Below are 26,785 nucleotides of genomic sequence, written 5' to 3' on the forward strand. Positions count from 1 at the left end.
CCACCAGCAGACCCCACACTGGGCATCATGCACTGGTCCTCAGGGGCATCAGGGTTGGGGCTCCCCACCCCCTTCCCCAGGCCCACTGGGGTGTGAAGGCTCTACAGCCCCTTTTCCCTGCGGGGTCCCTGCCGGAGGGCAGCTTCAGCACCTCCGTGGCTCAGCAGAGGGTGCAGGCAGGTGTAGAGCAAGGAACGTTTGACGAGCAGACGGCCATCAAAGCAGGGAGGAAAGTGGGTGTGTGGGAGGCCTGAGAGGGTCTGTTCCCATCAGCTGCAGGGGACACAGGTGGCCTTCAGCCAAGGGAGCGGTGGGGGCCCTGGTTTGCCATGTTGCTGTGTCTGGTATGTGTCTCGGGGGGTGGCAGGGGTGCGAGGGCTGCAAGCTCACGGAGCTGCCGCATCCCCTGGCACAGCGAGGCGGTCTGGGAGAACATGGCGCGCATGTGTGTGAAGACCCAGCGGCTGGACGTCGCCAAGGTGTGCCTGGGAAACATGGGCCATGCGCGTGGAGCACGAGCCTTGCGGGAGGCTGAGCAGGAGCCAGAGCTGGAGGCCAGGGTGGCCATGTTGGCCATACAGCTGGGCATGCTGGTGAGTCGGGCGCCGCCCTGGCGTGGGCAGGCGGGCAGAGGGAAGGCACTGGCCTTACAGGGCAGGTCATGGCCTATGCATGTCTGAGCCACTCGGTAGCAGGGAACAGAAACCCCCTCAAGGAGCTTGAGCCAAAAAGCAGAGCAAAGCCTCTCTCCTCTACGGGGCCCTCCCCGTCTCCTGCACGTACATGAGCTCATGGTCCATCATGCACCTGGGGAGCCAGGCAGGGAGGGGGCAGGCAGACACCCGAGTCAGCTCCCGGTCCACAGGACACTGCGGCGGGTGGGGTCTCCTCCCAGAATGCAGGACAGCCCCCCAGCCCTCCCGGCTGACACCTAAGTCAGTCTTGCTTTCTCGCTGTGGGACGGAATGCCGCAATGGCGTGTGGCATCACTGCATGCGGGGGCACACAGGCAGCTCTCCTGGAGCCGGAGGGCTGATGCACGCTCTCCCACCTCCAGGAGGATGCCGGGCAGCTGTACAGGAAGTGCGGGCGCTATGACCTCCTGAACAAGCTGTACCAGGCCTCTGACCAGTGGCAGAAGGCCGTGGAGGTCGCGGAGCTCCACGACCGCATCCACCTGCGTGCCACCTACTACAACTACGCCAGGCACCTGGAGGCCAGTGCTGACCGCGGCCTGGCCCTCAGCTAGTGAGTGTGGGGCCCCGTCCGGGCTCAGCCGGGATGGGCCCGCTTGCCTCCGGCTTCCCCCTCTGCCCCAGTGAGGCGCCCATAGAGTTACCTAGAGGAAGCTTCTAGACTGAGGCACTACCTCAGGGCAGGTGGTGGCCTTCCAGGTCTGCTGGGGACCTTGAGCTCAGTCTCACCAGGAGAACCTCAGACAGCCCGCCTCCCAGCCCGTGCCGGGTCAGGTCTCTGGGCCTGGGGTCGCTGGCTGTGCCATGGCAGCGCCATGAGCTGCTGGGCGCCGCCGTGCGGTGCTGAGACCGTGGGGAGGAGTCACTGTTTCCCTTCTCTTGCAGCTATGAGAAGTCAGACACCCACCGCTTCGAGGTGCCCAGAATGCTCTCGGAGGACCTGCAGTCCCTGGAGCTCTACATCAATAAGATGAAGGACAAGTAAGTGTTGCTGCTGGATGTCAGGGCCAGTGGGCAGACCGTGGGAGGGCCCGGGGGCCTCCCTCCGTTGCTTCCCGTGGGAGAGTGTGAGGCCCTGCTAGGGCGGGGCCTTTCCTCCAGACCCTGGGCTCTCACTCCTGGCCGCGTCACCCAGTTTGCACGCTCCCTCCTGGCTGCTGGCTGCGTGAAGGCACAGTGAGGGAGGCGTTGGGGACCCGGGGTCCTTTCCAGGGGGCGCAGGCCCTGAGTGGGTCTGGCGGGCTCCTCCCAGGACCCTGTGGAGGTGGTGGGCCCAGTACCTGGAGAGCCAGGCAGAGATGGACGCGGCGCTGCGCTACTACGAGCTGGCACAGGACTATTTCTCCCTGGTCCGCATCTACTGCTTCCAGGGCAACATTCAGAAGGTAGGAGCATCCGGGGGGCCTGCGGGGGTGGGGATCAGAGACAGAGCCCCAGGCCCGCTGCTCTCTTTCCAGGCTGCTGAGATAGCCAACGAGAGTGGAAACTGGGCAGCGTCCTATCACCTGGCCCGCCAGTACGAGAGCCAGGAGGAGGTGAGGCAGGCCGTGCACTTCTACTCGCGGGCGCAGGCCTTCAACAACGCCATCCGCCTGTGCAAGGTAGGCGGGGCAGCGGGCACGCAAGTCGGGCAGGTGGACAAAGGGGCCCCTGCTGTTGCCCACGTTCACACAGAAAACGTGGAGAACAGTATGGTGTGTGCCATGTCCCCCACCCTGGAGACCTGCACCTTTCCACTGCACCTGCTCCCGCTGGTCTCAAGCCCCCTGGCGGTGTTTGTGAAGTGCCGAATTCTGATTCTCGCTGAGAAGTCCTTAAGCTTCCACGGCTTTCCAGCAAGCACTCAGGCTGGCTCGTTGCTCGTGGCCTGTAAGCAGCAGGAAGGACGTTCTGCATGCGTGAAAGTGTTCCGATCCAGGGCTCAGAGAGCAATGTTCTGTTAATAGAAAAAGAAGGAAGCCTCCCAAAATGCTGGTACACAGACCCCATGTAACAGTCTGACACTGGTTAGAAACCATCGTCATGGGATGCCTGGGTGCCTCAGTCATTAAGCATCTGCCTTCTGCTCAGGGTCCTGGGATCCAGCCCTGCGTCGGGCTCCCTGCTCAGCGGGGAGTCTGCTTCTCCCTCCCTCTGCTGCTCCCCCTACTTGTGCTCACTCTCACTCACTCTCTCTCAAATAAGTAAATAAAATCTTAAGAAAGGAAGAAATAAACCATAGTCACGTGGACCTGCAGCATGCCAGAGTTGGGGTGGTGGGCTCCCCCAGGGCACCCTTAGCAAACGCGCACAGGAAGCCCTGGGCATCCCCCACCCCCCACAGGAGAATGGCCTGGATGACCAGCTCATGAACCTGGCTCTGCTGAGCTCTCCTGAGGACATGACTGAGGCGGCGCTCTACTACGAGGACAAGGGCGAGCACATGGACAGGGCGGTCATGCTCTACCACAAGGTGAGCGAGGGCAGGGACCCCAGGGCCTGTCTCAGTATCTGCCAGGGGGCCACTCGGTGTTCTCGCGACCTGGGGCTTGGGCGCTGCTCAGATTGCGCACCGTCCACAGGCCGGCCACTTCTCCAAGGCCCTGGAGCTGGCCTTCGCCACCCAGCAGTTCGTGGCCCTGCAGCTCATAGCGGAGGACCTGGATGAGAGGTCGGACCCCGCCCTCCTGGCCCGCTGTTCAGACTTCTTCACTGAGCACAGCCAGTACGAGAAGGCAGTGGAGCTGCTGCTGGCAGCAAAGAAGGTACGGTTGGCAGTCCCCGCTCGGCACCCCCTCGGGCACCCAAGCTGGGGGCTGCCTTTTCCAGACGCGGTGGAGGTGGCTTTACCGTCTCTCATGGTTACGATATCACAAGAAGGCCGTGGCTCCCACCTGCCCTGGGTGAAGGAGCGCTAGAAGCAGGCTCGCCTCACATAGCCGGTCCAGGGGGACACTCGCTGCCCATTTCATAATCCCCATAACTAGGGAGGTGAACTCATCCTTTATGTGTGTGGTAAAGTACACGTAATGTAAAAGTTACCATCTTCGCTGTTTTTTAAGAGTACAGCTCAGTGTTGTCAAGTATGCTCCCATCATGGGGAGAGCCGTCTCCGTGCACCTGCTTTCATCTTGCAAAGCTGAAATGCTGTCCCCGTCAAACACCAGCTCCCCAGCCTCCGCACCCACCATCTACCTTCTGTGTCAATGCATTGGACCACTCCAAGGACCGTATATAAGTGGAATCCTACAGGATTTGTCCTGGGTCCAGCTTGTTTCCCTGAACGTCACGTCATCGGGGTTCATCCGTGTGGTAGCAGGTGTCAGGATTTCCTTCCTTTTTTTTTTTTTTAAGATTTTTTTATTTATTTTAGAGAGAGAGAGAGAATGCGTGCACACAAGTGGGAGGGGCGGAGGGAGAGAGACAGAGAATCTCAGGCAGACTCAGTGCTGAGCACAGAGCCTGACGCAGCTAGGTCCCATGACCCTGAGATCATGACCTGAGCCAAAACTGAGAGTCGGATGCCTAACCAACAGCCACCCAGGTGCCCCAGAATGTCCTTCCTTTTTAGGGCTGCGTGATGCTGCGTTCGTGTGCACACTGCCTCGGGTCTGCCCATCCGCAGACACTGGGTGGCCTCCATCTCTTGGCTCTTGTGAATAGCGCTACTGTGAACACGGGTGAACACATATCTCTTCAGAACCCTGCTTTCAGTTCTTTCGGGTGTTTACCCAGAACTCGAATTGCCAGATCATCTGGTAACTGTTCTAGTTGTTTGAGGGACCTCCAGACGCCCTCCCTCACGGCTGCCCCAGAGCACATCCGCCCAGCCGCACACAGCGTTCCGATGCCACCACGTCCTTGCCAGCACTGTTTCTAGTGCTCAGTAGAAGCTGGACATTCTTTAAGTAGAAATATTCTCCCTGATAGCCACTGAATGGAGACATAGAAGATTGTTAGTCATGCAAAATTAGCCTGTCCAAATTGAAAGATCTTTCTTCCTGAAGCAGAATTATGCTTACAGTTGAGTGGCTCACTGGTGAGCGACACAAGAATTCTTCAGCACATGTTCTAGAAAGACCCAGCAGATGCACGTGTCCACCCTCCCCAAGGCAGCCCCAGACCTAATCTGACCCCAGGAGAAACACCACTGGGCTTTCTCTAGCCAGATAAGTGGATTCTGTAGTTTTGCAGTGAAAACCAAATAAACCAGAACAGCCAGGAAAAATCTGGAAGAAGATTAACAAGAGGTGATTAAGCCCTCAGATTGTAAAATATATGACAGGTAGGATAATTGGGGTCCAGTGTATGATCAGGCGTACAGATCAGCAGAAAATATTAGAAAATCCAGACATAGAGCCACTTACACACACTCATCTCGTACATGCAGAGGAACATTTCCCAGCAGTGGGCAAAAGATGAGCCATCCAGTAAAGGGGGTTGATGCAACCAGGCAGCCACTTGGGAAAACACAAAGGTAAACCCTACTTATCTCCTGCGTCCTAGTAAATTCCAGGTGGGTCTGAGACGTGTGTCAGCAAAACCAGCCGCCACTCCATCGGAAACCACGGTATCTTGTACAATCTAAAGAGAAGAAAGGCGTCTTCTAAGTACGATTCAAAACCCAAATGCCAGTGGGAAGGACTGATCCATTCAGCCAAATGTAAATCTGAAAATAGCACATGGGAAAAAACACCACAAGAAAGTAAAGATAAATAATAAAATGGGAGAAAAAAACGTATCCTACCTCTCTCCCGAAGTGTAATTTTCCTAGTAGGTATGGAGTTCCTATGAACCAGGAAGACATTTGCCAGCCACTCAAAAGGAAAGAACAAAGACTATGGACAGTTTCTTTGAAGAAGGAAATGTGGGTGGTCCCAGCACATCAGATACTCAGCCTCATCCATAATGAGAGAAATAACAGGTGAAGATTCACGAAGACCCCATTGCCCTGAGTCAGGCCAGTGCAGGTGAAGAGGTCAGCAGGCCCGCTCGGGCTGGGTGCGAGCAGCACGCGGTGCCCGTCTGCAGTAGAACTCACAGGCCCCTCGACCCAGCGCTTCCCGTCCTTGGGATCCGTCCTCAGCACAACTGTACACACGGGAGAGGCACCCACACGCCGCTGTCCCCCAGTAAAGAGCCGCCTCCCAGGACACCAGTGTCCCGACAGAGATGGAACCACCTCTAAGACATACGCTTTCTGTCCAATACGTGTTCTTAAGTGAAGGGCATACGATTTCCCTTCAGTTTTCAAGATTAATCAAAACCCTTAGCTTAAAAATTTGAAACGAATTATAGAAGAAAATTAAGTTCTGGTTTCTTTTCCTCCCACAACCAGTGCAGTAGTCTTTTGAGCTCCACGTTCCCCTCGTTGCAATTCAGGGTGTCAGCAGTGTGAAAGTCACGGGGACGAGTGTTGGCCCTTGCCCCGCGAGCGCGTCCAGTCCCTGCCCCGGCGCCCACCCCCCAGGCCACGGGCCTGGCCTCCCCTTGCAGCCCGGCGCTAACCGCCCCTTCCTGCTCTGTGGCGCCTTGCAGTACCACGAAGCCCTGCAGCTTTGCCTGGAGCAGAACATGACCATCACTGAGGAGATGGCCGAGAAGATGACCGTGTCCAAGGACTCCAAGGACCTGTCAGAAGAGTCTCGGCGCCAGCTGCTGGAGCAGATCGCCAACTGCTGCATGCGCCAGGGCAACTACCATCTGGCCACCAAGAAGTACACGCAGGCAGGGAACAAGCTGAAGGTGAGCGTGGGCTCGGGCTGGAAACGGCGTCCCCACTGCTTGGGTTACCCCTCTAGGGATGCGCTTTCCCAGCCTGGGCTTCCGAGGACGAGGGCCCCACAGGACAGAGGAGCCCTGATCTCCCTCTTGTGGTGGAGTCCTGCGTGAGCGTCCGGGGAGAGGTGGCAGGAGGGGCACGGCAAGCACAAGGTCCGAGCCCAGACCCTGCCCTTCCTCGGGCCCTTCCTCGGGCTCGCCCTCTGTCTAGGCCATGAGAGCGCTACTGAAATCTGGGGACACGGAGAAAATCATGTTCTTTGCGGGCGTCTCAAGGCAAAAGGAAATCTACATCATGGCCGCCAACTACCTGCAGTCCCTGGACTGGCGGAAGGAGCCGGAGATCATGAAGAACATCATCAGCTTCTACACCAAGGGGAGGGCCCTCGACCTGCTGGCTGGCTTTTACGATGCCTGTGCCCAGGTACAGACCCTCCTCCCAGGGCCAGGACCCCCAGGAGGGTGGTGGGGCCCCGGGGGCCCTGACGGGTCTCATCCATGCAGGTGGAGATCGATGAGTACCAGAACTACGACAAAGCCCATGGGGCACTGACAGAGGCCTACAAGTGCCTGTCCAAGGCTAAGGCCAAGAGCCCCCTGGATCAGGAGACCAAGCTGGCTCAGCTGCAGAGCAAGATGACACTGGTGAAGCGGTTCATCCAGGCCCGAAGGTGTGTCCAGAGCAGAGTGGGGAAGCAGGGACACAGAGCCCCCCAGGCTCCTCTCCCTGCTGGGGACCAGACCAGTTTCACTTGCTCACTTGCAGTGAGCAAGTGCAGAGGAGTCTCAGAGGAGTCCCGTGGACCCTAAGTAGGACACGTGGACATTATGTTGCCTCCTTCTCGATGAGCTCCTCCTGGGGAATTCCCCAAACCTGGGCGCACCGCCGGGAAGACTGTTCCAGAAAAAAAACAGAAGTCTGGGGTGGGGGCGGTGAGGCAGATGCAAGTCAGGAGAGTGTGTATCTGAGGGGAGCCTGGGACCTGCTCAGGTGTGTGCAGGGCTCAAGCTCAGTGGTTTGGAGCAGGCGGGCCACTATACCACCTGGGGGCCACAGAGACTGTGGGAAGGAGGCTGGGGGCAGCATGTTGTTGCTATTTTTAGGAAAGACTATGCATCTAAATTTGGACATGAGGCCAGTTTTTATCTATTGGCAACTCGTCCAGCTTTTCCAAGAGCCTGCAGTGTGGGCAGCAGAGCTAAGCTTCTGCCTAAACCAATGAAAGCATTTTCCTTCTCTGAGAACAGCTTTTAGAAGAGAAGTTCCAGAAACACTTTGAGCACTGTTGTGTAAAATGCAGCTCCCTGCTTGGACATGTAAATTCTGGAATATCTGCTGAGCTTGGGCTGCGGTGGGGAGAGAGGGGGGCAATGGGCAGCAAGGACCATACAGCGTCAGGACTGGGCTTCCTAGAGCGAGAGCCTGAGCCCCTCCTCCCCACAAGGCCCCTCCGGGTCCCTCTCCCGCTCGCTCCCTCCCCCGCTTGCACACCGCCCGCTGGCCTTCGCTCATGGTCACCCCCTGCCTGACCACCTTGGGCAGGGTGCCCCGCATCCCCCTGCATCACAGTGATCCCCTCCAGACTGAACCAGGCAAGGACTGGGTGACAGGCTGAGTCTGGTGCGGTACCAGGACTGTGAGCGACCAGTAAGTTTTTATTCAATGAATCAGCCAGTTTATGAATGAACTCGTTAGAGAATTTGTTTAATTCATGGGCGTTGACTTCACAAAAGTTCCGTCCTGCCCATGCCAGGAGCTCCTCATTCAGGCCACAAGCCTGCTGTGCCCCCTGACCCGTAGTGGGGTTCTGCTCTCGGCAGGACGTACACCGAGGACCCCAAGGAGGCGGTCAGGCAGTGCGGGCTGCTCCTGGAGGAGCCGGAGCTGGAGAGCACCATCCGTGTCGGGGACGTCTGTGGCTTCCTGGTGCAGCACTACCTGCAGGCCGAGGACTTCCAGATGGTGAGGCCTTGGCGGGGCTTGGGGATGACTGGGGGGAGGCCCTGCCGCTGCTACTGGCAGTCCCCACTCTCTCCGCCCCAGGGAGCTGCAAGCTCACGGCGAGGAGGTGCTTCTCCTGTCGCGGTGTTTGACTTTTTAGGCTTTTTTTCTTTTGAAATGATTTCAAACTGAGAAGCTACAAGAATAATAGAACCTGCATGTACCCTTTACCAGATTCAGCAGTTTTCAGCATTTTGCCACATTTACTTATTCTATATGTATGTTTTTATATTTCTATTTGATATTTTATACATAAAGTGGGTATTTTTCTGAGTGATATGCGAATTGCAGGCGTCCTTCCCTTCCCCCTCAGTTCACTAACACTTGGTTGGACACCTAGAGGTGGGACGTGGGGTCATACAGCCAGCGCGTTTCACATTTTCAGAAACTGCCAGACTTTTTTTTTTTTTTTTTAAGATTCTATTCATTTATTTGACAGAAAGAGACACAGCGAGAGAGGGAACACAAGCAGGGGGAGTGGGAGAGGGAGAAGCAGGCTTCCCGCTGAGCAGGGAGCCCGATGCAGGGCTCGATCCCAGGACCCTGGGATCATGACCTGAGCCAAAGGCAGACACTTAACGACTGAGCCACCCAGGCGCCCCCAGACTTTTCTTTAGTTTCTTTTTTGTAGTGTCTCTTTCGTAATTGGTGTCAAGGTTATTCTGGCCTTATATTCTGGCCACCTCCTGTATTCTCCGGAAGAGTTTACAAAAGACTGCTGTTGCTTTTTCCTTCAGTGTCTGATAGAGTGCATGAGTGAGCCGACCTGGGCCTGGGGCTTTCTTTGTGGAAGGATTTCGATAATTCATTTCAGCAGAGTGGTTCTCAAACATTTTGGTCTCAGGACCCCTTTGCACTGGGGAAGTTTTCTGTGTGGGGTGACCTGACGCTCTTTATTGTGTTACAGAATAAAACTTAACTCACTGAAAAATAAACCCACTACATGTTGACATAAATAACAGTTTCATTAAAACAACTTTTTTAATATTTTCTCTATTTTCCAAAACATAGAAATTGAGTGGAAAAAGTAGCACTGTTTTACACATTTCCAGGTCTCTTTAATGTCTTGGATGACAGCTGGACTCTCCATTTCTGCTTCTGCTCTCAATTTGGTAAAATGGGTTTTTTAGCTGAAATACATGAAGAAAATCTGGCCTCACACTAGTATGCAGGTGAGAGAGGCAGGGCCCTCAGACAGTTGCAGCCCACCTTTGAGCCTACACCAAAAGTCAGCAAGTGGGGTTTAACACCTAGCTGTGAGGTCGGATGCTGTTGTACTTGGTGATATGAAAGCCCGCTGGTCCGTCTTGGATCTTTCACACACACGTGATCTTATAACATCATGTTGCTCATCTGGAAATTATGGGTTCACTGAGTTAGCAAATGTCAACACGTTTCATTATACGAATCAAAAAATTCTATTTTTTAGTATTACCACCAGCCCCATCAGAAAAGTCTCTAGATTTTGGGAGGATGTCCAGCTCGTGGTGGCCGATACCTAAGGTTTCTGAAATCCTTCCGTGTGAAAGCACACAATTTATCCTGAGCACAAACACTGTCCATTACCATTTTCCTTGAAGTGGTGGCCCCCTTTGTTCACTTCTGAGAAAAAGTGCCACATACCCAGCCCTGAGTAGGCACAACTTACCATGAGTCACATTTACAAATAAAGATGGTGTTCGGAGCAGAAGGGACGTGTTTAGCTTGCACCCTGCACCCGTGTGCTTCCTCATCTCCTCCCCATTTGGTATGATGGGTCTTTAATGCCCACCATCTCGGTGGGTACGGAGCGGTAGCTCTTTGTGGTTTTAATGTGCCTTCTCTCAGTGACTAGCGGTGTTGAGCCCCTTCTCATGGGCTCATGTCCTCTGAGTGCCCAAATCCTCCCCCGTGGTTTTGTTCAGGGTTTGTCTTCTTACGTTGGTTGTGGCCTTTATGAATTCTAGGCACCTTTCCTGTACCAGCCTATGACCTGCCAGTGTTTTCTCCCGTCTGTGGGAAGTTCCCTCCTATCCCTCTGTCCTCTCCCGATGGAACTCCAATTGCTTGTGAAGATTGTCTCCTGGCTCAACTGATTCTCTTCTCTGTTTTTTTCCAGAATTTTCTCTAGTTTTCATTTTTGGCTTTTGCTTTTGCTATTGCTACTGCTTCAAGTTCACCCGTCTTGTGCGGTGTCCACTCTGATGCTGCTCCTATCCCTACATTTCAGCTGGCATTATAATTTGCCCCTCTAGTAGCCTCTGGATTGCATCAGGTAGTCTCCGTTATCCGTCTTGTCTCTCGAGTAGGTCATGTTGTCCTGTTGCTTCTTACGTCTAGAGATTCTTTTGTGTCCCAGACACCGTGGATAAACCATGGTAGAGACTGGGTTCTGTGATGTTCCTCCAAAGAGTATGCTTGTTTGTTTCTTCTCCCTTCCTTCCTTCCTTCCAGCAACTTCCCTCCACCCATCTCAGAGGCTTGGCTCCCCACCATGGAAGGCAGCCTTGAGAGGGAGTTGCTGCTCAGTACTTTAGCTTGGGCCAGGCTTGAAGTTGGCCCCTGTCCCCACCACATGCAGCGTGCCGAAGGGACCAGAGAGCAGCGTCCATTCCCAGGGCACGGGCTCCCCTCCGGGACTCTCTCTTTTCCAATGTCTCCTCATTTCCGGCTGCTGTGGTTGACCCCAATTCTGATTCCAGTTCTTCAAGCCAGTAAGGGTGGGTTTTCTACGTGCTGGTCTGCTTCCCCCAGTGGCCCTGAGTGGGCCTCTCCTCAGGCAAAGGCTACGGGGAGCAGGAACTCCCCTCACCCAGGCTCTTCCCTGCTTCCTAGTGTCGGCTCCCTGCCGTCTGCCCGCCCAAGGCTGGTTCTCCCTTCAGGGGCCTGTGCAGTCTGCCCGGCGCACCCCTGCATGGAAGAGGGCTGCTCCGTGCCAGTCCCTCTGCCCCCACCAGAAGCCTCTCCCCGTTCACCATCCTCTTGTTACCAACACTAGAAGCCCCCCCTGCCCTCCGGCTGCAGTTTTCCTTTGTGTTCCGAGGGTGTCCTGTGGGTGCCGCTCGTAGTTAAGAGTAGATGTTTCCTGGAGAGACCAGGGCGACCCCAGGGAGCCTTTCACCTTCCTCTCCTGAGCGCTTGTAAAGCGACTAACGATGAATCAATTTCAGAAATGTCGCTAGCGAGCCGTGCCTGTGGCATTGGGCCTTGGCCTCCGGAGCGCACAGGACCTCAGCCCATCCACGGCACCATAGCCCGAAGGTCAGCACCACAAATAACACTCAGGTCCCTGGCCTGCTGCTTGCCCCCTCTTTATCCCCGCCCATGTCCACCTGCTGACCCTCTGCTGAAGCAACTCCAAATCTCCTCTCAGCAAGGTTCCTTCTTTTTTGGGGAAGAAACACATAATTGGACTCAGGTGACTGTTTGCTCAGAAATCACTCTTAATGATTTCACCAGATTCTTTGCTTCCTCAACCCTTGTTTGGAGCCTATGGGATTTAGCAACTTTAACTTAAACAGACCTGTGAGTGCTGAGGAGGTAGGCAGGCCAAGCATGCTCTGGTGGGGAGAGAAGGCCCCTGTCCCTGCTCCGTGTCTCCCACTGCCCCCTCGCACTCGCCTCGCCACCGCGCCAGCCGCCCGACCCTGGACAGTGGGCGTCCTCATCGGCCAGGACGGCCTGAGAACTTCTTTGTCACCCTTCATCTGTATCTGGTGACCATGCCTTCCTTCTGGAAACTGCCGCCTTGACTGTTGAGAAACCAGCTCTGTACACAGAGGGGGTACACCCCTGCACCATGGTCTCCAGCAGCCCCTTGCTTCTGGACCCCACCCCTGGATTCTGTCTAGTCCCCACAGCTCCGAGCCCTGGCCTTCATCTGCTCTGTACTTGTGGCACGGTGCCGGGCTCACAGCACACAGTCTCCTCCTGTGTGGGTGCCGCCCCGCCTTGAGCACCTGGGAGCTTGCACTCTGCCCATCCTCCATCCCTCCAACAACCATAGCTTACTTTTCATCTTCATCTTTTTTTTAAGATTTTGTTTACTTCTTTGACAGAGAGAGAGAGCACAAGCAGGGGGAGCGGCAGAGGGAGAGGGAGAAGCAGACTTCCCGCGGAGCAGGGAGCCCGATGCGGGGCTCGATCCCAGGACCCCCCAGGTCATGACCTGAGCCGAAGGCAGACGCTTAACTGACTGAGCCACCCAGGCGCCCCTTTATGTGGTATTTTTTCTATCTTAGTTCTAGCCACCCAAATTAAAATTGCTCTGGAAATTTTATCATCTTTAAGAAATACTAAGATTTGCGACACCTGGGTGGCTCAGTCAGTTAAGCGTCTGCCTTTGACTCAGGTCATGATCTCAGGGTCTGGGGATCGAGCCCTGCGTCGGGCTCCCTGCTCAGCGGGGAGTCTGCTTCTCCCTCTACCTGCAGCTTCCCCTGCTCATGCTCATGCACACACTCTCTCTCTGACAAATAAATAAAATCTTTTTTAAAAAGAAAAAGAAATACTAAGATCTGATCATCATTTCTTATTTTAAAAAGTTTTTTTTTTTAAGATTTTATTTATTTATTAGAGAGAGGGAACACAAGCAGGGGGAGTGGGAGAGGGAGAAGCAGGCTTCCCGCGGAGCAGGGAGCCCGACGCGGGGCTCCATCCCCGGACCCTGGGATCATGACCTGAGCCGAAGGCAGACGTTTAACAACTGAGCCACCCAGGCGCCCCTAAAAAAAAAATTTTTAAAGCTTAGAAATTTTGATCACATCTGAACTTGGTGGTAAGCGTTAGAAGCCACATGAGACCTATTCCTCTCCTCATGCTTAGGTGCGGGCAGGTGTAAAAGGCGTGGGCAGGTGCGGACACGTGCGGGCAGGTGTAGGCACGTGCAGGCAGATATAGCAGGTGTGGACAGGTGTGGACACATGCAGGCAGGTATACCAGGTGTGGACAGGTGTAGGCAGGTGTGGGCAGGTATAGCAGGCATGGAGAGGCACGGACACGTGCGGGCAGGTGTAGGCACGTGCAGGCAGGTATAGCAGGCGTGGGCAGGCGTAGGCACGCGTGGACAGGTGTGGGCAGATATAAGTGTGGTGCTCTGTGGGAGGCTCAGGTCCCTCAACCCCAGGCTCTCCCACATATTCCCACTGGCAGAACCAGAGTAAGTTCCACAGGAAAACCACTGACAGCTCCACGGTTTACTGGCTTATGATCGAGAACCATATATACAAGAGATTCAGACTGATCCTAGGCCCAACAAGGTGGGGCAGATTTGATGCTTGGTCAGAGAAAACCAGGTGGACGGCATACATTGGCCGCCTGCCCTGCCACCCTGGAGCCGTCTGCAGTGTGAATGCCTCCTTCCCTCATGTCTCCTGCAGGGAGCGTGGCCCCCAAACACTCGGGTCCTCCAACCCAAGCTGCTCACAGGGCTTTCCTGCTCAGCTGGGAGTGCTAACCACAGCCGACAGCACAGTCAGAGCCCAAGCTTTGGACACCGCCAGCCCTCGGAAAAGCTGTGCGGTCATAGACAGTTGTCCCCAGGCCCCTCTTGTGAAGGCACGGGGTGGGTGTCCAGGAAACTCACCGCCCCGGACAGAGGGTGTGGGCTCTTTGGTTTTCGCCGTGCACTAACCTGGTAACGGCTGTCCCAACCCAGGCCTACAAGTACCTGGAGGAGATGCGGAAGCGAGTGCCCTCTGCCAACATGTCCTACTACGTGAACCAGCGGACCGTGGATGCCGTGCACCAGGGCCTGGGCATCCCTCTGGTGCGCACCGTGCCTGAGCGCATCCGCCACAACAGCGTGGAGGACCACAAGGAAGTAGACGAGGAGGTGGTGGAAGAGGTGGAGAGTGACCCCTGATAGCCGCTGCTGCAAGCTCCTCTGGAACTTTCCGGGGTTGGTAGCAAGAGCCTGACTTTCTTGTTGAAATATAAACTGGTATTTGATGCCCCAGGGCACTGGCTATCCTGCTTAGAAGGGGCAATCGTGTGTCCTTCCGGCATTCCTAGCCCCTGCGGTCCCTTTACTAGGAAGGGAGTTGGCTCATCTTTTCCGTGACAGTCTCCCAAGTACAAATTGTAAAACCTAAAACACTAGAACTCGATGGACTGTGCGTGTTAGTATATTCACTGCGCCTCGTCCCAGCACACAGGCAGGCACCTGAGAGCACAACTATTTCCAGCGGGACGCACCATTCCTGACCACAGGTCCTGGTGTCCACTGGAATGGACATGGGGGTGGCCTTGCCCAGGTGACACGGTGGCCTCTGCGGGGCGGGTTTCCTCCACGAGGCAGCCTTGCGGGTGCAGCTCTGTCCCCAGCTCCTGCGGGGAGGGGCCGGCCTCAGGCCATGTCAGAGCAGGGAGGGGGACCTTGGGCTCTCCCACCCCCAGCTCCTTCCACAGCTGCCAACACCTGTGCCCCTTCGGAGGGCCCATTGAGGCACTGTGGACCCTGCCCGAGCAGTGAGAGCCACGAGGCGTGGGCTTGAGTACCTGCAGCTCCTTTTTATTCTTCCTTTTTGTGGTTTTTTAAAGTCTGCATTCAGGTGAGGAAGGGGCTTGGGGACAGGCTAAGAAGCAGCCCGCAGGGGCCCCAGCGGCTCCGTCCCTCCTCGGGACCCCTGGGCCACGTTCAGGTGGCCCTGTCCACGGGGGCAGCACCAGAGGCCCTCGCGTGGACCGCTGGCAGAGCCCTCAGGCCAGCCGGGCTAGCCCCAGCGGGGCAGGGCCTTCTTGAGCAGGGACTAAGGAGACGACAGCGGGACAAGTGTGTCTCTGAGCTTCTCCAGAAGCAGGAGCGCTTTCACCGCCAGCACCCTGCAGTCCTCATCGGGGTCCTGCTCCGCCACATCTGCCAGGCCCAGAGAAAGCGGGACGTCAGCAGCGCCACCTGGCCGCGCAGGCCAGCCCTCCTCGGTTTCCTGTCAGGGAAGTCTTCCTGCACGAGCCCCCGCGGGGCCCGGCGTGTCCTGTCTGCCCCCGCCCCCGAGATAGCAGCACCTCAGACCCCAGCAAAGGCCTTTGCCTCCCCTTGGGGCGATGGTGGCAGGGAGGCAGCAGGACCCATCCTGGGACTCAGGACGCCGCATGCCTGCAGCACAAGCCCCTGAGCCATCCCGACACATGTGATCAGAGAAAGCCACACTGAAGGGCGCTCTGCAAACCGACCAACACGACGAAAGGGGCCCTGCCTGGAGCCCGGGTCCCACAGAAAGGAAAGACAAAGGCCGTCATCAGACCTCTGGGCCTCCGAGCGTGGCAGCACATCAGACCATAGAGTCCCAGCCGTGAGCCCCGAGAGTGGAAAGGTGTGCGCTCGCTCTGGGCAACTCAAGTGCCTGTAGGTGGGAGGTCACGCTGGCTCCAGCAGACTTTTCAAAAAACCTTGACGGGGTGCGAAGTTTGTCAAAATGCTAATCGGCAGGGGCACCTGGGTGGCTCAGTCATTGGGCATCTGCCTTCGGCTCAGGTCGTGATCCCAGGATCCTGGGATTGAGCTCCGCGTTGGGCTCCCTGCTCGGCGGGAAGCCTGCTTCTCTCTCTCCCTCTCCCTCTGCCTGCCTGTCTGCCTACTTATGTAAAGTCTTTAAAAAAAAAAATTGCTAATCGGCGAACCTGCTGAGGTTACACAGTGCTCGCTGTATGGCTCTTGTAACCTTACTGCCGATTTGGAATTTTCCAGAACAAATACAGCCCTCATCTCCCACATTAGGGCACCTTCTTTTGGGTCCCCCCGCAGAACCTCCACAAAGTGACCCGACAACAGCCAGGTCCCTGCCGCCCCATGCCCTGATGGCTGTGGGGACCCTCCAGGCTGCACCAGCCTCCTCCCTCCCGCCTCGCCAACATGGCTGGGGGCCCGGTGCTCACCCGCCAGCCAGGGCCGGGCTTCCAGCAGCTCATCAGGCAGGTCGGCCAGCAGTCGCTCGGCCGGAACGCTGAGCAGGACAGAGGAGACTGCGGACAGCAGGCCCCGGCGCACATAGCTGACAAAGAAGGCCAGAAGTCTGAGTCCTGATGGAGCCCCAGGCCAGGAAGACCCCACTTCTCCTCGGGGTACAGCAGACACACAGGCAACCAAAGCATGCTCGACCCCACCCTGCCCCTTCCTGCTTAGGAAGTGCCAAGCCAACCTAGGAGCCGCCCCCCACCTTCTGCTTTCCACATCACAGCAGGATTTGGAACCCCGTCTCTGTGTCCACATGGGACCACTGCCCTCAGCCCCACGGCCACTCACGCGTCACCATGGAAGCGAAGGGTCCACACAAACTCCAAGAGGGCCTTGCCCATGGCCACAGCCACCTGAAACCACAGAGACCAGTGGGCAGGGGTCCTGGCACCCAGAAGCGGACCCCACCTTGGAGCCTGTGCTTGCGTCCAAGGTGAGGCCCTCTGTGGGGACAGCCACCAGCTACCACCTCCCCCTCACCGTGGTGTTCACAGCCAGGTACATCAGGGCCCCTAAGGTGTGGACCAATCTCCCAAGAACCAGTTGGTCCTCTCCCAAAAGGTCAAAGGTCACCAGGGGCCTAAAACAGAGAACCAGTGAACGTGCAGGCTGGGCACTCGGAGCTGGCTCCCAAGCCCCTGGGCCACTGAGGGACACCCGGGGCCCCGGACGCCCCTCCTCACTGCCCGTCCCCGTGCGTGACCCAGAGTCACGAGGGGAAGGCGTTGGACAGACAGATGCAGACCGGGCAGAGCGGCGAGGCACCACAGTGTGGCTCCAGCCCCACCGGCCAGAGCCCGTCATCTGTGAGATGGTGGCACCTGACACCCCCACATCGCCTGCCCAACCCAGGTCATGACCCTGCTGCAGGACCGCAGACTCCACGCTGGGAAGCCTCCTGTCCGCGAGGGCATGCAGGCCTCCCGCTCACCTGTCAAAGTGCCGAATGAGGGGGAAGAAGAAGTAGCCAGCCACCAAGTTGAATTCGTTGGGGCCAGCGTCCGGCCCCCACCTGGGAGAGCGCTGCAAACACACGGTGCTCAAGGTGCCAGGCCCCTCCCCCAGGGAGGACTCCCACTGTGGGCACTGTCCCGTGCGCCGTGGGGCGCAAGCAGCTCCCGGCCCCCGTGACAGCCCCGAGTGGACCCCGATGACCCAGCACACGATGACCCAGCACACGCCAGGTCCGTTCCTGCTGATGCAGGATTCCTCAGGCTGTTTTCACGCCCACGTCTGCAGTCCCGTTTTAAAACCACTTCACTCTGATACCCTACAGCATGTGTCCCTCACTCAGTTTGTACCCAAAACTCCCTTCACAGAACGCCCCCAAGCAGGCAGCCCCTAGAGGCCACCGACCACTCAGCACCCACTCAGGTCCGAGGACCTGAGCCGGGTCCCAGCTGACCTGAGAGAACCGCCGGGTCTTGCTTCTGATCCGCTCCTGCACGACTGCCCGCCAGGCGGGAGCCTGGGTGCTGCTGGGCTGGGAGGCGGGACTCGGGGAGCCACACTGGGGAGCCTTGGGGAGGCGCCCAGGCCGAGACAGCTGCTGGGCAGCCAGAGTCAGGACCTAAAGAAGACCCAGGGCAGCTGTCATTACTCTAGGGAAGGATGGCATTTTCCAAAATTCAAAATAAACTGAGTGCCCTCGAGCCCTTCGCCCCACCGGCGCCATCAGCCCACAGGCGGTGCCGGAGGACGTTCTGGGGACCACGCAGAACATCAGTTCTGAGTACCCCAGCGTCACCGCACTTGTGTGGGTGACAGGAGGGAAAGCTGGACGGCCCCCTGGCAACAGCCCAGCGGCCTGGCTCCTGTACCCAGAGCCCCTTCTATTCCAGAACCTCATCCAATCTGGCGCCCAGACACCTGGGAAAAGGGAAGAAGCTCTGGCCCAGACTGTGCACGGATGGGCCCTGGGACGCGTGCGGGACGCCCTGGCACAGTCAAGGCCACAGACGGCAGCCTGATGCTGCAGGCACCCGCCCGGGCAGTGCATGCCAAGGGCCGTTCCCTTGAGGTCACACGACACAGTCAAGGACCAAATGCCACTGAGCAGCAAGCACAGAGACAATGACCCTGTTCAGTGCCGTGACCGTGGTGAGTGCACAGCTCAGCGGCAGCAAGTTCACCTCACCTGGCCATCACCAGCATCATCTCCAGAACCCCTCCGTCTTCCCAAACAGGAGCTCTGTCCCTGTGAAACACGCCCTCCCCACCATCCACTTCCTGTCTGATTTTGACCCCAACGACCTCGTGGAGGCAGAGCCCTACACCACCCTCCTCTCGGGACTGGCTTTTCCACTGAGCAGTGTCTGGTAGGTTCTGCCACATGGTGGCAGGTGTTAGAACGTCCGTTCTTCATAAGGCTGAGTAAGGTTTTATCGTGTGGACAGGACGCATTTTGCTCACCTTAAGATGGGGAGTCGTATTGCAAAGGAATTCTATCTCAATAAAGCTTTTGTCTAAGGTAAAGGACGCACGCAGCCTCCACTGAATCCCACATGCTGTCAAGACAACCCCAGATGGGGTGCCTGGGTGGCTCAATTGGTTAAGCAACTGCCTTCGGCTCAGGTCATGATCCTGGAGTCCCGGGATCGAGTCCCACATCGGGCTCCCTGCTCCGCTGGGGGTCTGCTTCTCCCTCTGCCCTCTTCCCTCTTGTGCTCTCTGTCTCTCATTCTCTCTCTCTCAAATAAATAAATAAAATCTTTAAAAAAAAAAAAAAAAACAACCCCAGATGGGTGCCGGTCCCAGCCTCTCAGGTCCAGCAACAAGGGACCTGGGGAGGCCTCTGGTCCTGGCCACGTAGCTTTTGGCAAGTACGCATTCCCCTCCCCTCATGAGGGCACCTGGGCCTGACGAGTGGACAGAGGGCCCCAGGCACTCACGTCCAGGATGTCCATGCGCTGCCGGAGGCTGAAGTTGAGGGCGTAGAATTGTGAGGTCAGATACTCTGCGACCTGAGCCGGGCACACGAAAGGCCGCTGTGGGCCACCACCCAGGGCTAGGGCCCCCGTGCAGACGCTGCCTCGTGGCAGGACCGCAGCACCACCCCACCCCTGGGACTCACCGGGGCCGGGTCTGTGACCACGACAGCCACCAGGGCTCGCTGGCGCAGCCCCTCAAACCCCACCACGCTCGTCTTCTCCTCCAGGTGCAAGAGCACCTTGGCCAGCTCCACGCTCACCTGCACACACGGGTCAGCGTGCCTCAGCCCCCCACCTGCCCTCTGCCTCCCCACCCCAGCCGCGCGGGCCTCCCAGGCAGACACATAGCCCTCCCTCACCTCGCGGGCGGCAGCCGGGCTCCTGACAATCAGCCCCTCGAGGGCTCGCAGGGCTGCCTCCCAGCGCTCCCAGTCCTCGGATGAGGTCAGGGCTACACAGAACAGACGGGCCCATGCTGGTCCTCAGCCCTGACCTCGTGTGAGGCAAAGCTGACGGCCAGGGTCTGGGCGCTGGGCGGAGGCAGGCAAGTCCCAGGCCACGGGCAGTTCCCAGGGCTCAGCCACCCCAGGGCAGGCGTTGGTGGGGCTCCCGCCGGGGAAGAGACCCACCTTCCACGCAGTCCCGGACATAGGCAGGCGCCTTCCCACTCTTCAGCTCTTGGTCCCCCGACATGTCATAGGGGACAAGCTCATCGTCACTGGGGAAGCAGCAGAGACCCGCGGGGCCGGCCCGTCACCCAGGAGCAGGCAACAGGCAGGCCATGCTCCTGAGCCACTGGCATTAACCCCAAGTCCCCGAAGCCTCAGGAACAGCAGACTTTTCCTATTAGGGTGCTTGAGAAGAGCGGCGCTGCAAAGCTGACCCGCGACCTCCGCACAGCGCGGGCCGTCTGCTCCCACGCTCACATGCACGGGGCTCTGCTCCCCCATGTCTGCGGCTTCCACCTGAGACCAGCCCCTACCTGTCCAGGTCAGAGCCCGAGCCCTCCAACTGGGCCTGGGGGACGTCACCGTCCGTGCTCCCTCCGTCAGGGGTCTCTACAGCCGGGCTTTGGAGAACAAAGAAGGAGCCCTTCGAGGAGGCCCCACACAAGCTTCTGGCCCTGGAAGCCACCTTCCCTGGGAAGTGCTCTCCCTGTCCCCACCCTGCGCTTCTTCGCTTATGTCTCAGCTACTGGAGTCCAGGAGGACAAGGTGATGGGGTAACGCGCGTGCGGGAACGGGCCCTGTCCAGCAACCATGCCCAGAGCTTGGGGACCACGGGGCATGGAGACCCTCACCTTGCCTCCACCTCCGAGCGGCTGTCAGCCACAGGCGGGGTCACCGCCAGGGCCAGCAGCTCGCGGCTCAGCTCATCCTCTTCGTACTGCAACGCACAGAGGCTGGAGCCGGCCCGGGGCGGGCGGGCAGGCCCACGGCCCCTGCTGCCTCCAGCACAGCCCACGACTCTGCGAGTCTATGCAGGGCAGCGGGCAGCGCTGGGTGTGCAAGGCCGGGGGAGCCCACCCTCCCGACGGACCAGAATCCCCCGAGGACATCCTGGGGGGCTCCACAGGTGGAGGGGAGGGGACACCTGTCCAGCATGCCTGAGTCCTGTCCAGAGGGAACACTTGCGGACACCCCAGGGAATCCGCCTGGGGGCTACACCCCCACCCCTCGAGGTGAGGCCCTCAGCGGGGCCCCCAGGCCCTGTTCCACACCAGCATGCAGGGGCCGTGGCCCGGACCCAGGAAGACGTGGTGACACTGGGGCGGGGCAACACTGAGGGTGCCACCCTCGTTCACCTGGAACCTCAAGGGAGGCCCGTCAGGGTGGATCCGGGTGCTGGCTACTCCGGCCACAATCATGCCCAGGCGGCGCACAGCGGGCAGGCTGCTGTCCAGACGAGTCTTTACTCCCGCCATGAGGCTAGCCAGCAGCTCTGGAAGCCCCGACAGCCGCACACTGAGCACCGGTGGCGCGTGGGGACAGGCATGGGGCTGGGGCAGGGGCCCGCCTGCTCACCGTCCCGGCTGTCCCGGAGCTCCGTGTCCTGCAGGTGCGCCAGGCAGATGAGCAGGGCCGAGCTGACATAGCGTTGCTGCGGCAGAGGCGTGTGGCGGACGGCACTGGGGCTGCCCCACGTCTCCAGGAGCTCCTTCAGCGCCTGGCGGGCGGCGCGGGCGGTCACACGGCCCCGCCTGCCTCCCTGCATGGCGCCGCTGACCTGGCCGGCACCCTCACCCACTGCCAGCCCGCGAGAGGCTCTAGCCGGCACCCTCTGCTCCAGGCAGGGGCCCCCTCCCTTCCCTTCCCAGCAGAAGGTGGTCCTAGCACACCAGGGGTGGAGGGCCTGGCCGCGCTTACCTGTCTGAGGAGCAGGCGCCGCTGGCTGTCCATGGCCAGGTACCCCAGCAGGCTCTGTAGCATGGGCGTCTACGACAGAGGCCGGGCGTCCGGTCACTGCCGACCAGGCAGACACCAGCTGCCCACATGACGGGCCGAGGACCGTCTGCCCAGGGGTCCCGGAGCAAAGGCTGGTCTGGACTGAGGATCAGCAGTGCTTCCTGGACAACCGAGCTCAGCTCCAGACGCTACGGTCACTTCTGGGCCCTGGGGTGGCCCTCAGCCCACCCCCTTACCCCAGTCTCACCGAGTATCGATACTGTAGGAACAGAATTTTTCGGGTCATCACAAACTGGGCCTTCTTACTCTTCAACACCAGGTTCCCCAGGAGCCGTGAGAGGACGTCGGGCCTGCGAGGCACAGGCGGGGGCAGAGGGCAGAGCGTGAACTCCAGACGTCCCCAGCTCCGCGCTAAGCACTGGGAGCCCGGGGCCCACGCCCCAGCTCTGAATCACACCTGATGCTCCCTCCTCCCAGGGACAGCCCAGCACGTCCACACTAGCGGACGTCCCTCCCCTGCTCTGGCCGCGTCTAGTCGGGGGTGACAAAGGAGCACGGCCTCCCGGCGTGAGCTCACAGCACGTACGAGGGACGGGAGACTTGCTGTCCCTGGAGGCCCGCCTCCTGCCCCCCCCGGCTCCTTACCCCGAGGCAGCCTCCACCAGTCCCATTAGCAGAGCCTCCATGGCCCGGTCGGGCACACACTCCACCAGGCGCCAGCACACGCGCCGCCAGAGGCAGCTGCCCTGGGTGAGCGCCGTCAGCCGCGGCACCAGCACGCCCAAGATCTCCTCTGAGGGGAAGACACAGAGGCCCTGAACTCGGGGCTGTACGGCACCCAGTGTCTACAGCCCATGGGTCCGCCGGGCCCAGGAGAGGGGCCCAGGCTCCACAAGGGAACTGCGCTGCCCGCCCCCGCCCGGGACGGCTGCAGGAAGGGCGGGGAGACGTCCGCAAAGGACTGCGGCTCCTCCCGGGACAGGGAACACTCACTCTGTCTCCCGTGGACACAGGCCTTCCCGAGCACCTGAGACAGGAAGGAGACGGAGCAGTCCCAGCCACCTGGGACGGGAAGGAAAGCGGGATCTCAAAGCAGGGCAGCGGTAAGTCCACGAGACACCTGACTAGGTGGGAACAGACCTCACGTCTGTATGGGCATCTCTGCCTTGTAAAAACACCGTTTCTGACTAGTTCCAACTGAAACCTCAGTAGCACTGTCTCGGGCTGGAAGCACCCACCGTAATTTCACACTCCGCCTGCTTAATCGCCCGTGATGATTCCACGGAGTATGGCCCAGTGTCGTGGCACGGGGCAGAGGCGGCACCGAGGGGCAGGCCAGGGCAGTGAGCCCCGTGGGGCACGTCTGAGCCGCCCGCAGGGAGGAAACGGGGCATGGGGAGAGGGGAGGCCAGGCCCACCAGCCCCACGATGGCGGTGCCCACCACGAGACAGTCCAGACGTGCACGAAAGGAAACGGAGTATCTGCCACCTAAAGAGGGGCGTCTGAGCTCCTACAAAGACAAACCAGATGCAGCCGCCCAATAGAAGCAGACGTGATCTAGATTTGCTCTGGGCACATTCAGAACATGCTGGAGGCTTCTCAAGCACAGAGCAGGAGGAGGGGCAGCATGGCTGAGCAGACGCTGGCGCGCCTCGCCTCACCCTGGCCCCCTGACCCTCTGCAGTGGTGGGGCCTCCCTCGCAGGGCGGGCACAGGGACGATGTGAGCACACGTGTGAAGGGCACCCACTCCACAGCCTCAGCGAGACCCTGTGTGCGCCCCATGATGGGAGAGCAGAGGGTGGCGCAGACGCCAGGACCCCAACCACAGCAGACTGAGTGATATGGTCTCTAAGATGCTCCGTGAAGGCCCCGGCCGTGAGCAGCCCCATCTGCATGGCTTCACCGACGGGTCCAACCAGGAGCTAAAGGAATCAAGGTCAGCTCCATCTTCAAGGTCAATAGCCAAGAAGTGGGTGAAGCTCAGCATGCAGGTCACTACCACCCCACGCAGGAGACAACATCTGACCTGCCAACAGCATCACCTCGAGAATCCCAAGCGCCCCGAGGCCATGAAAAGCCCGGACGGAGGGAGGGAGGGAGGAAGGGACGGGATGGTGGCCAGAGAAAATGGCTGGAAGGACAGTGTGCAGGGGCCCGCACCTCGGAGAGAGTCCACCACCGCCTGCAGCACCCGCATGATCTCCTCCCCGAGCAGAGGGAAGTAATTCTGGGGGAGGAATGCCTCCAGGTTCTCCTGCTGCAGACGGTTGCCTAGGTGGTCGGGCAAGCCCACCACCTTGGTGAGGAGCGTCTCCTGGAGCAGGCGGAAGGCCGGCTCCGTCAGCTGCCGAGACTGGCCCTCCATCACCGCGGCCATCCTGCCCGCGCTCAGGAACCTGGCCAGCAGCTGCGCCATCTTCATCAGACGGAAGCTCGGGCTGAAGCAAGAGCAGGTGTGAAGGGCAGAGCCGTGAGCCCCCACCCTCAGTGTCCCCAGCCCAAAGGAAGAGCAAGTAATCCCACAGCTTAATCGGCACCTGACAACGAGTATCTAAATCCCACTGCCAGACAGCCAGTCCCTGGTGGGGCCCAGAGCAGCTTCCCCACCATGGAGTCACTGGATGCTGCCACTCTCCTCTCCCGATCCACGCCGACTCCGCTGAAACCCAGCTGCGCCACAGCCGGGAGGCTACATGGCAGGACTGTCTCGTGCTCTGACACTGAGTCCAGGAACCACCTTGAGGAAGGTGTCCCCACAAGTGTGCTGCGGGGCCCAGGGAGGGGCCTCCCTGTGGAGCTGAGAGCCACAGAGTGAAGCAAAGGGCCCCACGAGGATGGCAATGCCCACTGCCTACCGATGTCACCCCAGTCTGGAGCCAACCCACTGGCTAAGCCACCGGGATGGGAATGCTCCCGCTCCCTCCCTTCGCCAGTGCGGCAGGACCTAGGGCAAGGGCCTCTTCACTGCAAAGGAGATCAACACAGACCGCCTCAACTTTGCAGGCGCTTTGCAGGCGCTCTGCCGGGTGCACGCTCTTTTCTCTCACCTTTCAGGACACCACATTCTCACACAAGCTGGAGAACCTGCTGGTTCGCAATCCTTCAGGCCACACTCGTGTTTCGGACATTACAAGTGACCCCATCATCAGACCCCACTCACCCGGCAGCACCCTCGATGGACTCCATCAGCACCAGGAAGGCTTGGTCAGCAGGGCCCTCCAGGAAAAAGCTGGCCCACAGGTCCTCCAGCTGGCCGTCGGGCAGAAGCTCCAGCCAGCCTGGGCTCAGCCTACCCACTAGACATCGGAGAACGGCGGGAAAGTGCATCCTGGCAAACTCCTCCTGCTCCCCGGGAAGGGCTGAGTTCTCTGCTCCACTGAGATACCGTTTCAGGGCCCCCAGGGTGGAAAGGAGGTGGCCGCCATCCTCAGAAGAGGAAAGGGTATGAAGTGCTTCCCGGACGGTGAGCGTGACTGCAGACTGCGCTGGATCCATCCTGGAGGCCACAGGACAAGCACGCGAGAAGTCCACGGAGCCCTTGGTACCCACGCGGGCCCGGTCTCAGAACCCCCACCCTCTGGCCCCTCTTGTTAAGCTTCTGGGGACCCCAGTCTCTCCTCACCCCTGCTGTTGTCCAGCAGTATCCCCCCCTCCAGCATCTACCAAGTCTGTTCACAGCTTGGTACCCTCTACCGTAGGGCACTGTGCCCCAGGGTCACAAGTGGGGTGCTATTGGCATCTAGTGAGTGGGTGGTAGAACCCAGACATGCTGGTAAATGTCCTCTATGTGCAGGACAGCGCCCACAGCAGAGGCTTATCCAAACCTAGATGTCAGCAGTGCTGGGGCTGGGAGACCCTGGACTACAGGCGTGCGATCACTTCTAACTCCCTGAGGCATCACCCATCTGCCAAACTCCCTTCTCTCCCAGAAACCAAAATCATCTGTGCTCATATTGGGGGTCAGGTGCCCCTGCAGGGTTGAGTACCATTAGGTAGGCACCTATCACCAGTGCACCCAGCCACTAAATAAGGCTGCATCAGGGGCCCAAGAAGAATCCCCACGAGCCGCCTCCCCACCCAGCCGGGTCTACGCGGGCTCGGATGCGCAGGCCGGATAACACGCCAGCGACCAACCCATCCCACGCTTCCTTGCCCAGCGTGCGCGGAGCGTGCGCGGGGAGTCCACATGGTGGCGCGGCAGGCAGAGGCCTCGTGGGGCGGGCAGGGGACCTCGGGTGACGGGAGGGGGTCTCCGGGGCGGGCGGAGGTCTGGAGACGGGAGAGGGTCTCGGGGCGAGCGGGGGTCTCGGGGGACGGGAGAGGGTCTGTGGGACCGGCGGAGGTCTGGGGACGGGAGAGGGTCTCGGGGTGGGCGGGGGTCTCGGGGGACGGGCAGGGGACCTCGGGGGACGGGAGGGGGTCTCCGGGGCGGGCGGAGGTCTGGGGACGGGAGAGGGTCTCGGGGCGCGCACGGGCCTGGGGAGCGACGGGCGGGGGTCTCGGGGAGGCGCGCACCCACTCGGTCCCGGAGTCTCGCCGGCGCGCTCACGGGCAGCCCCGCCGCTACCACCCCTCCGCCGATTCGCCCCGGCCGCCGAGGCCCAGCTCCGCACGCGGTTCGCGGACTAGAGCGTGAGACCGCGGAGCACGAGCTCCCCGTGCGTTGGCAGAGCTGCCGCTGAATTTTTCGAGTCTGTGGGGCCGGACCCCGCGGGCAGATCGCGACGAATCTGCCGCGAAGCCCGGGACCCGGAAGAGGCGTGGGGCGGGCGGCCGCATCTGCGCCTGCGCCGAGTGGGGGCGTGACCCTGGGTGGGTGGGTGGAGCCCTGGGTGGGCGGGGCCGACAGGGGTAGGCGCAACACCGTTCCACGCGGGGTCGCCAGCCGCAAGTGGCCGTGAAAATTGGCCGAAATCCAGTTCCTTGGTGACCACTTTCCAAGGGCTGCTCTTAACCCTGGCGCATATGCGGTGGGCAGCGTCGGGGGTGATCTGGGAAGACCTCAGGGAGGTGCCGCTTCCGCCTCGACTACCCTTGCGGGGAAATCTGGGAAGCAT

General features: G+C 59.4%; 2 protein-coding genes across 11 annotated transcripts in view; one reads left to right on the forward strand and one right to left on the reverse strand.

Annotated features, from left to right (window-relative positions):
• Positions 1–14,548, forward strand: part of IFT140 (intraflagellar transport 140) — a 77,519-nt gene extending 62,971 nt beyond the window's left edge. For 2 of the 3 annotated variants that reach the window (XM_081820359.1, XM_081820360.1), the window contains exons 20-31: positions 416–593; positions 1,058–1,248; positions 1,581–1,676; positions 1,948–2,080; positions 2,153–2,296; positions 3,019–3,147; positions 3,257–3,439; positions 6,213–6,419; positions 6,667–6,879; positions 6,960–7,126; positions 8,277–8,418; positions 14,093–14,548. In XM_081820359.1, the coding sequence (XP_081676485.1) occupies positions 416–593; positions 1,058–1,248; positions 1,581–1,676; positions 1,948–2,080; positions 2,153–2,296; positions 3,019–3,147; positions 3,257–3,439; positions 6,213–6,419; positions 6,667–6,879; positions 6,960–7,126; positions 8,277–8,418; positions 14,093–14,299 (1,990 nt within the window). In that variant the 3' untranslated portion in view covers positions 14,300–14,548. Of the gene's footprint in view, positions 1–415; positions 594–1,057; positions 1,249–1,580; positions 1,677–1,947; positions 2,081–2,152; positions 2,297–3,018; positions 3,148–3,256; positions 3,440–6,212; positions 6,420–6,666; positions 6,880–6,959; positions 7,127–7,998; positions 8,253–8,276; positions 8,419–14,092 lie in introns of those variants that run through there. The other variant, XM_081820361.1, reaches the window with a different exon arrangement.
• Positions 8,855–26,490, reverse strand: TELO2 (telomere maintenance 2). Of its 8 annotated transcripts, none has more exons than XR_014145411.1 (22): positions 26,244–26,490; positions 24,889–25,224; positions 23,889–24,166; positions 22,719–22,787; positions 22,371–22,518; positions 21,973–22,075; positions 21,687–21,755; positions 21,345–21,486; positions 21,125–21,261; positions 20,621–20,706; positions 20,303–20,389; positions 19,950–20,038; positions 19,680–19,771; positions 19,464–19,580; positions 19,282–19,377; positions 17,796–17,960; positions 17,322–17,413; positions 16,871–16,970; positions 16,679–16,743; positions 16,312–16,427; positions 14,105–14,763; positions 8,855–13,160 (listed from the first exon to the last, which is right to left on the reverse strand). XR_014145411.1 is itself a non-coding variant. In XM_081820371.1 (22 exons), the coding sequence occupies exons 2-22, from the start codon at positions 25,221–25,223 to the stop codon at positions 13,135–13,137; spliced, it is 2,544 nt and encodes an 847-aa protein (XP_081676497.1). In that variant the 5' UTR covers position 25,224; positions 26,248–26,490; the 3' UTR covers positions 8,855–13,134. The 8 variants fall into 8 exon arrangements, 6 of the variants coding, with proteins under 6 accessions (XP_081676497.1, XP_081676498.1, XP_081676496.1 ...); XM_081820371.1 differs by having other exon boundaries at positions 14,632–14,763; positions 26,248–26,490; XM_081820372.1 differs by having other exon boundaries at positions 14,632–14,763; positions 19,282–19,353.
• Positions 26,491–26,785: the final 295 nt, after the last annotated feature.

This window comes from Leptonychotes weddellii, chromosome 5 (genome assembly GCF_054177405.1).
Source record: "Leptonychotes weddellii isolate Sample4059 chromosome 5, ASM5417740v2, whole genome shotgun sequence".
Lineage (NCBI taxonomy): Eukaryota > Metazoa > Chordata > Mammalia > Carnivora > Phocidae > Leptonychotes > Leptonychotes weddellii.

What these genes read in the sequence shown, in the direction of transcription:
- TELO2 (XM_081820371.1), bottom strand. Translation starts at nt 25,223, where the DNA reads ATGGATCCAGCGCAGTCTGCAGTCACGCTCACCGTCCGGGAAGCACTT. An exon ending in TCCTACAGTATCGATACTCG is followed by an intron (nt 21,756 to 21,972) that starts GTGAGACTGGGG and finishes CCTCTGTCGTAG; the next exon opens with ACGCCCATGCTACAGAGCCT. An exon ending in CTCATTCGGCACTTTGACAG is followed by an intron (nt 16,971 to 17,321) that starts GTGAGCGGGAGG and finishes TCTCTGTTTTAG; the next exon opens with GCCCCTGGTGACCTTTGACC.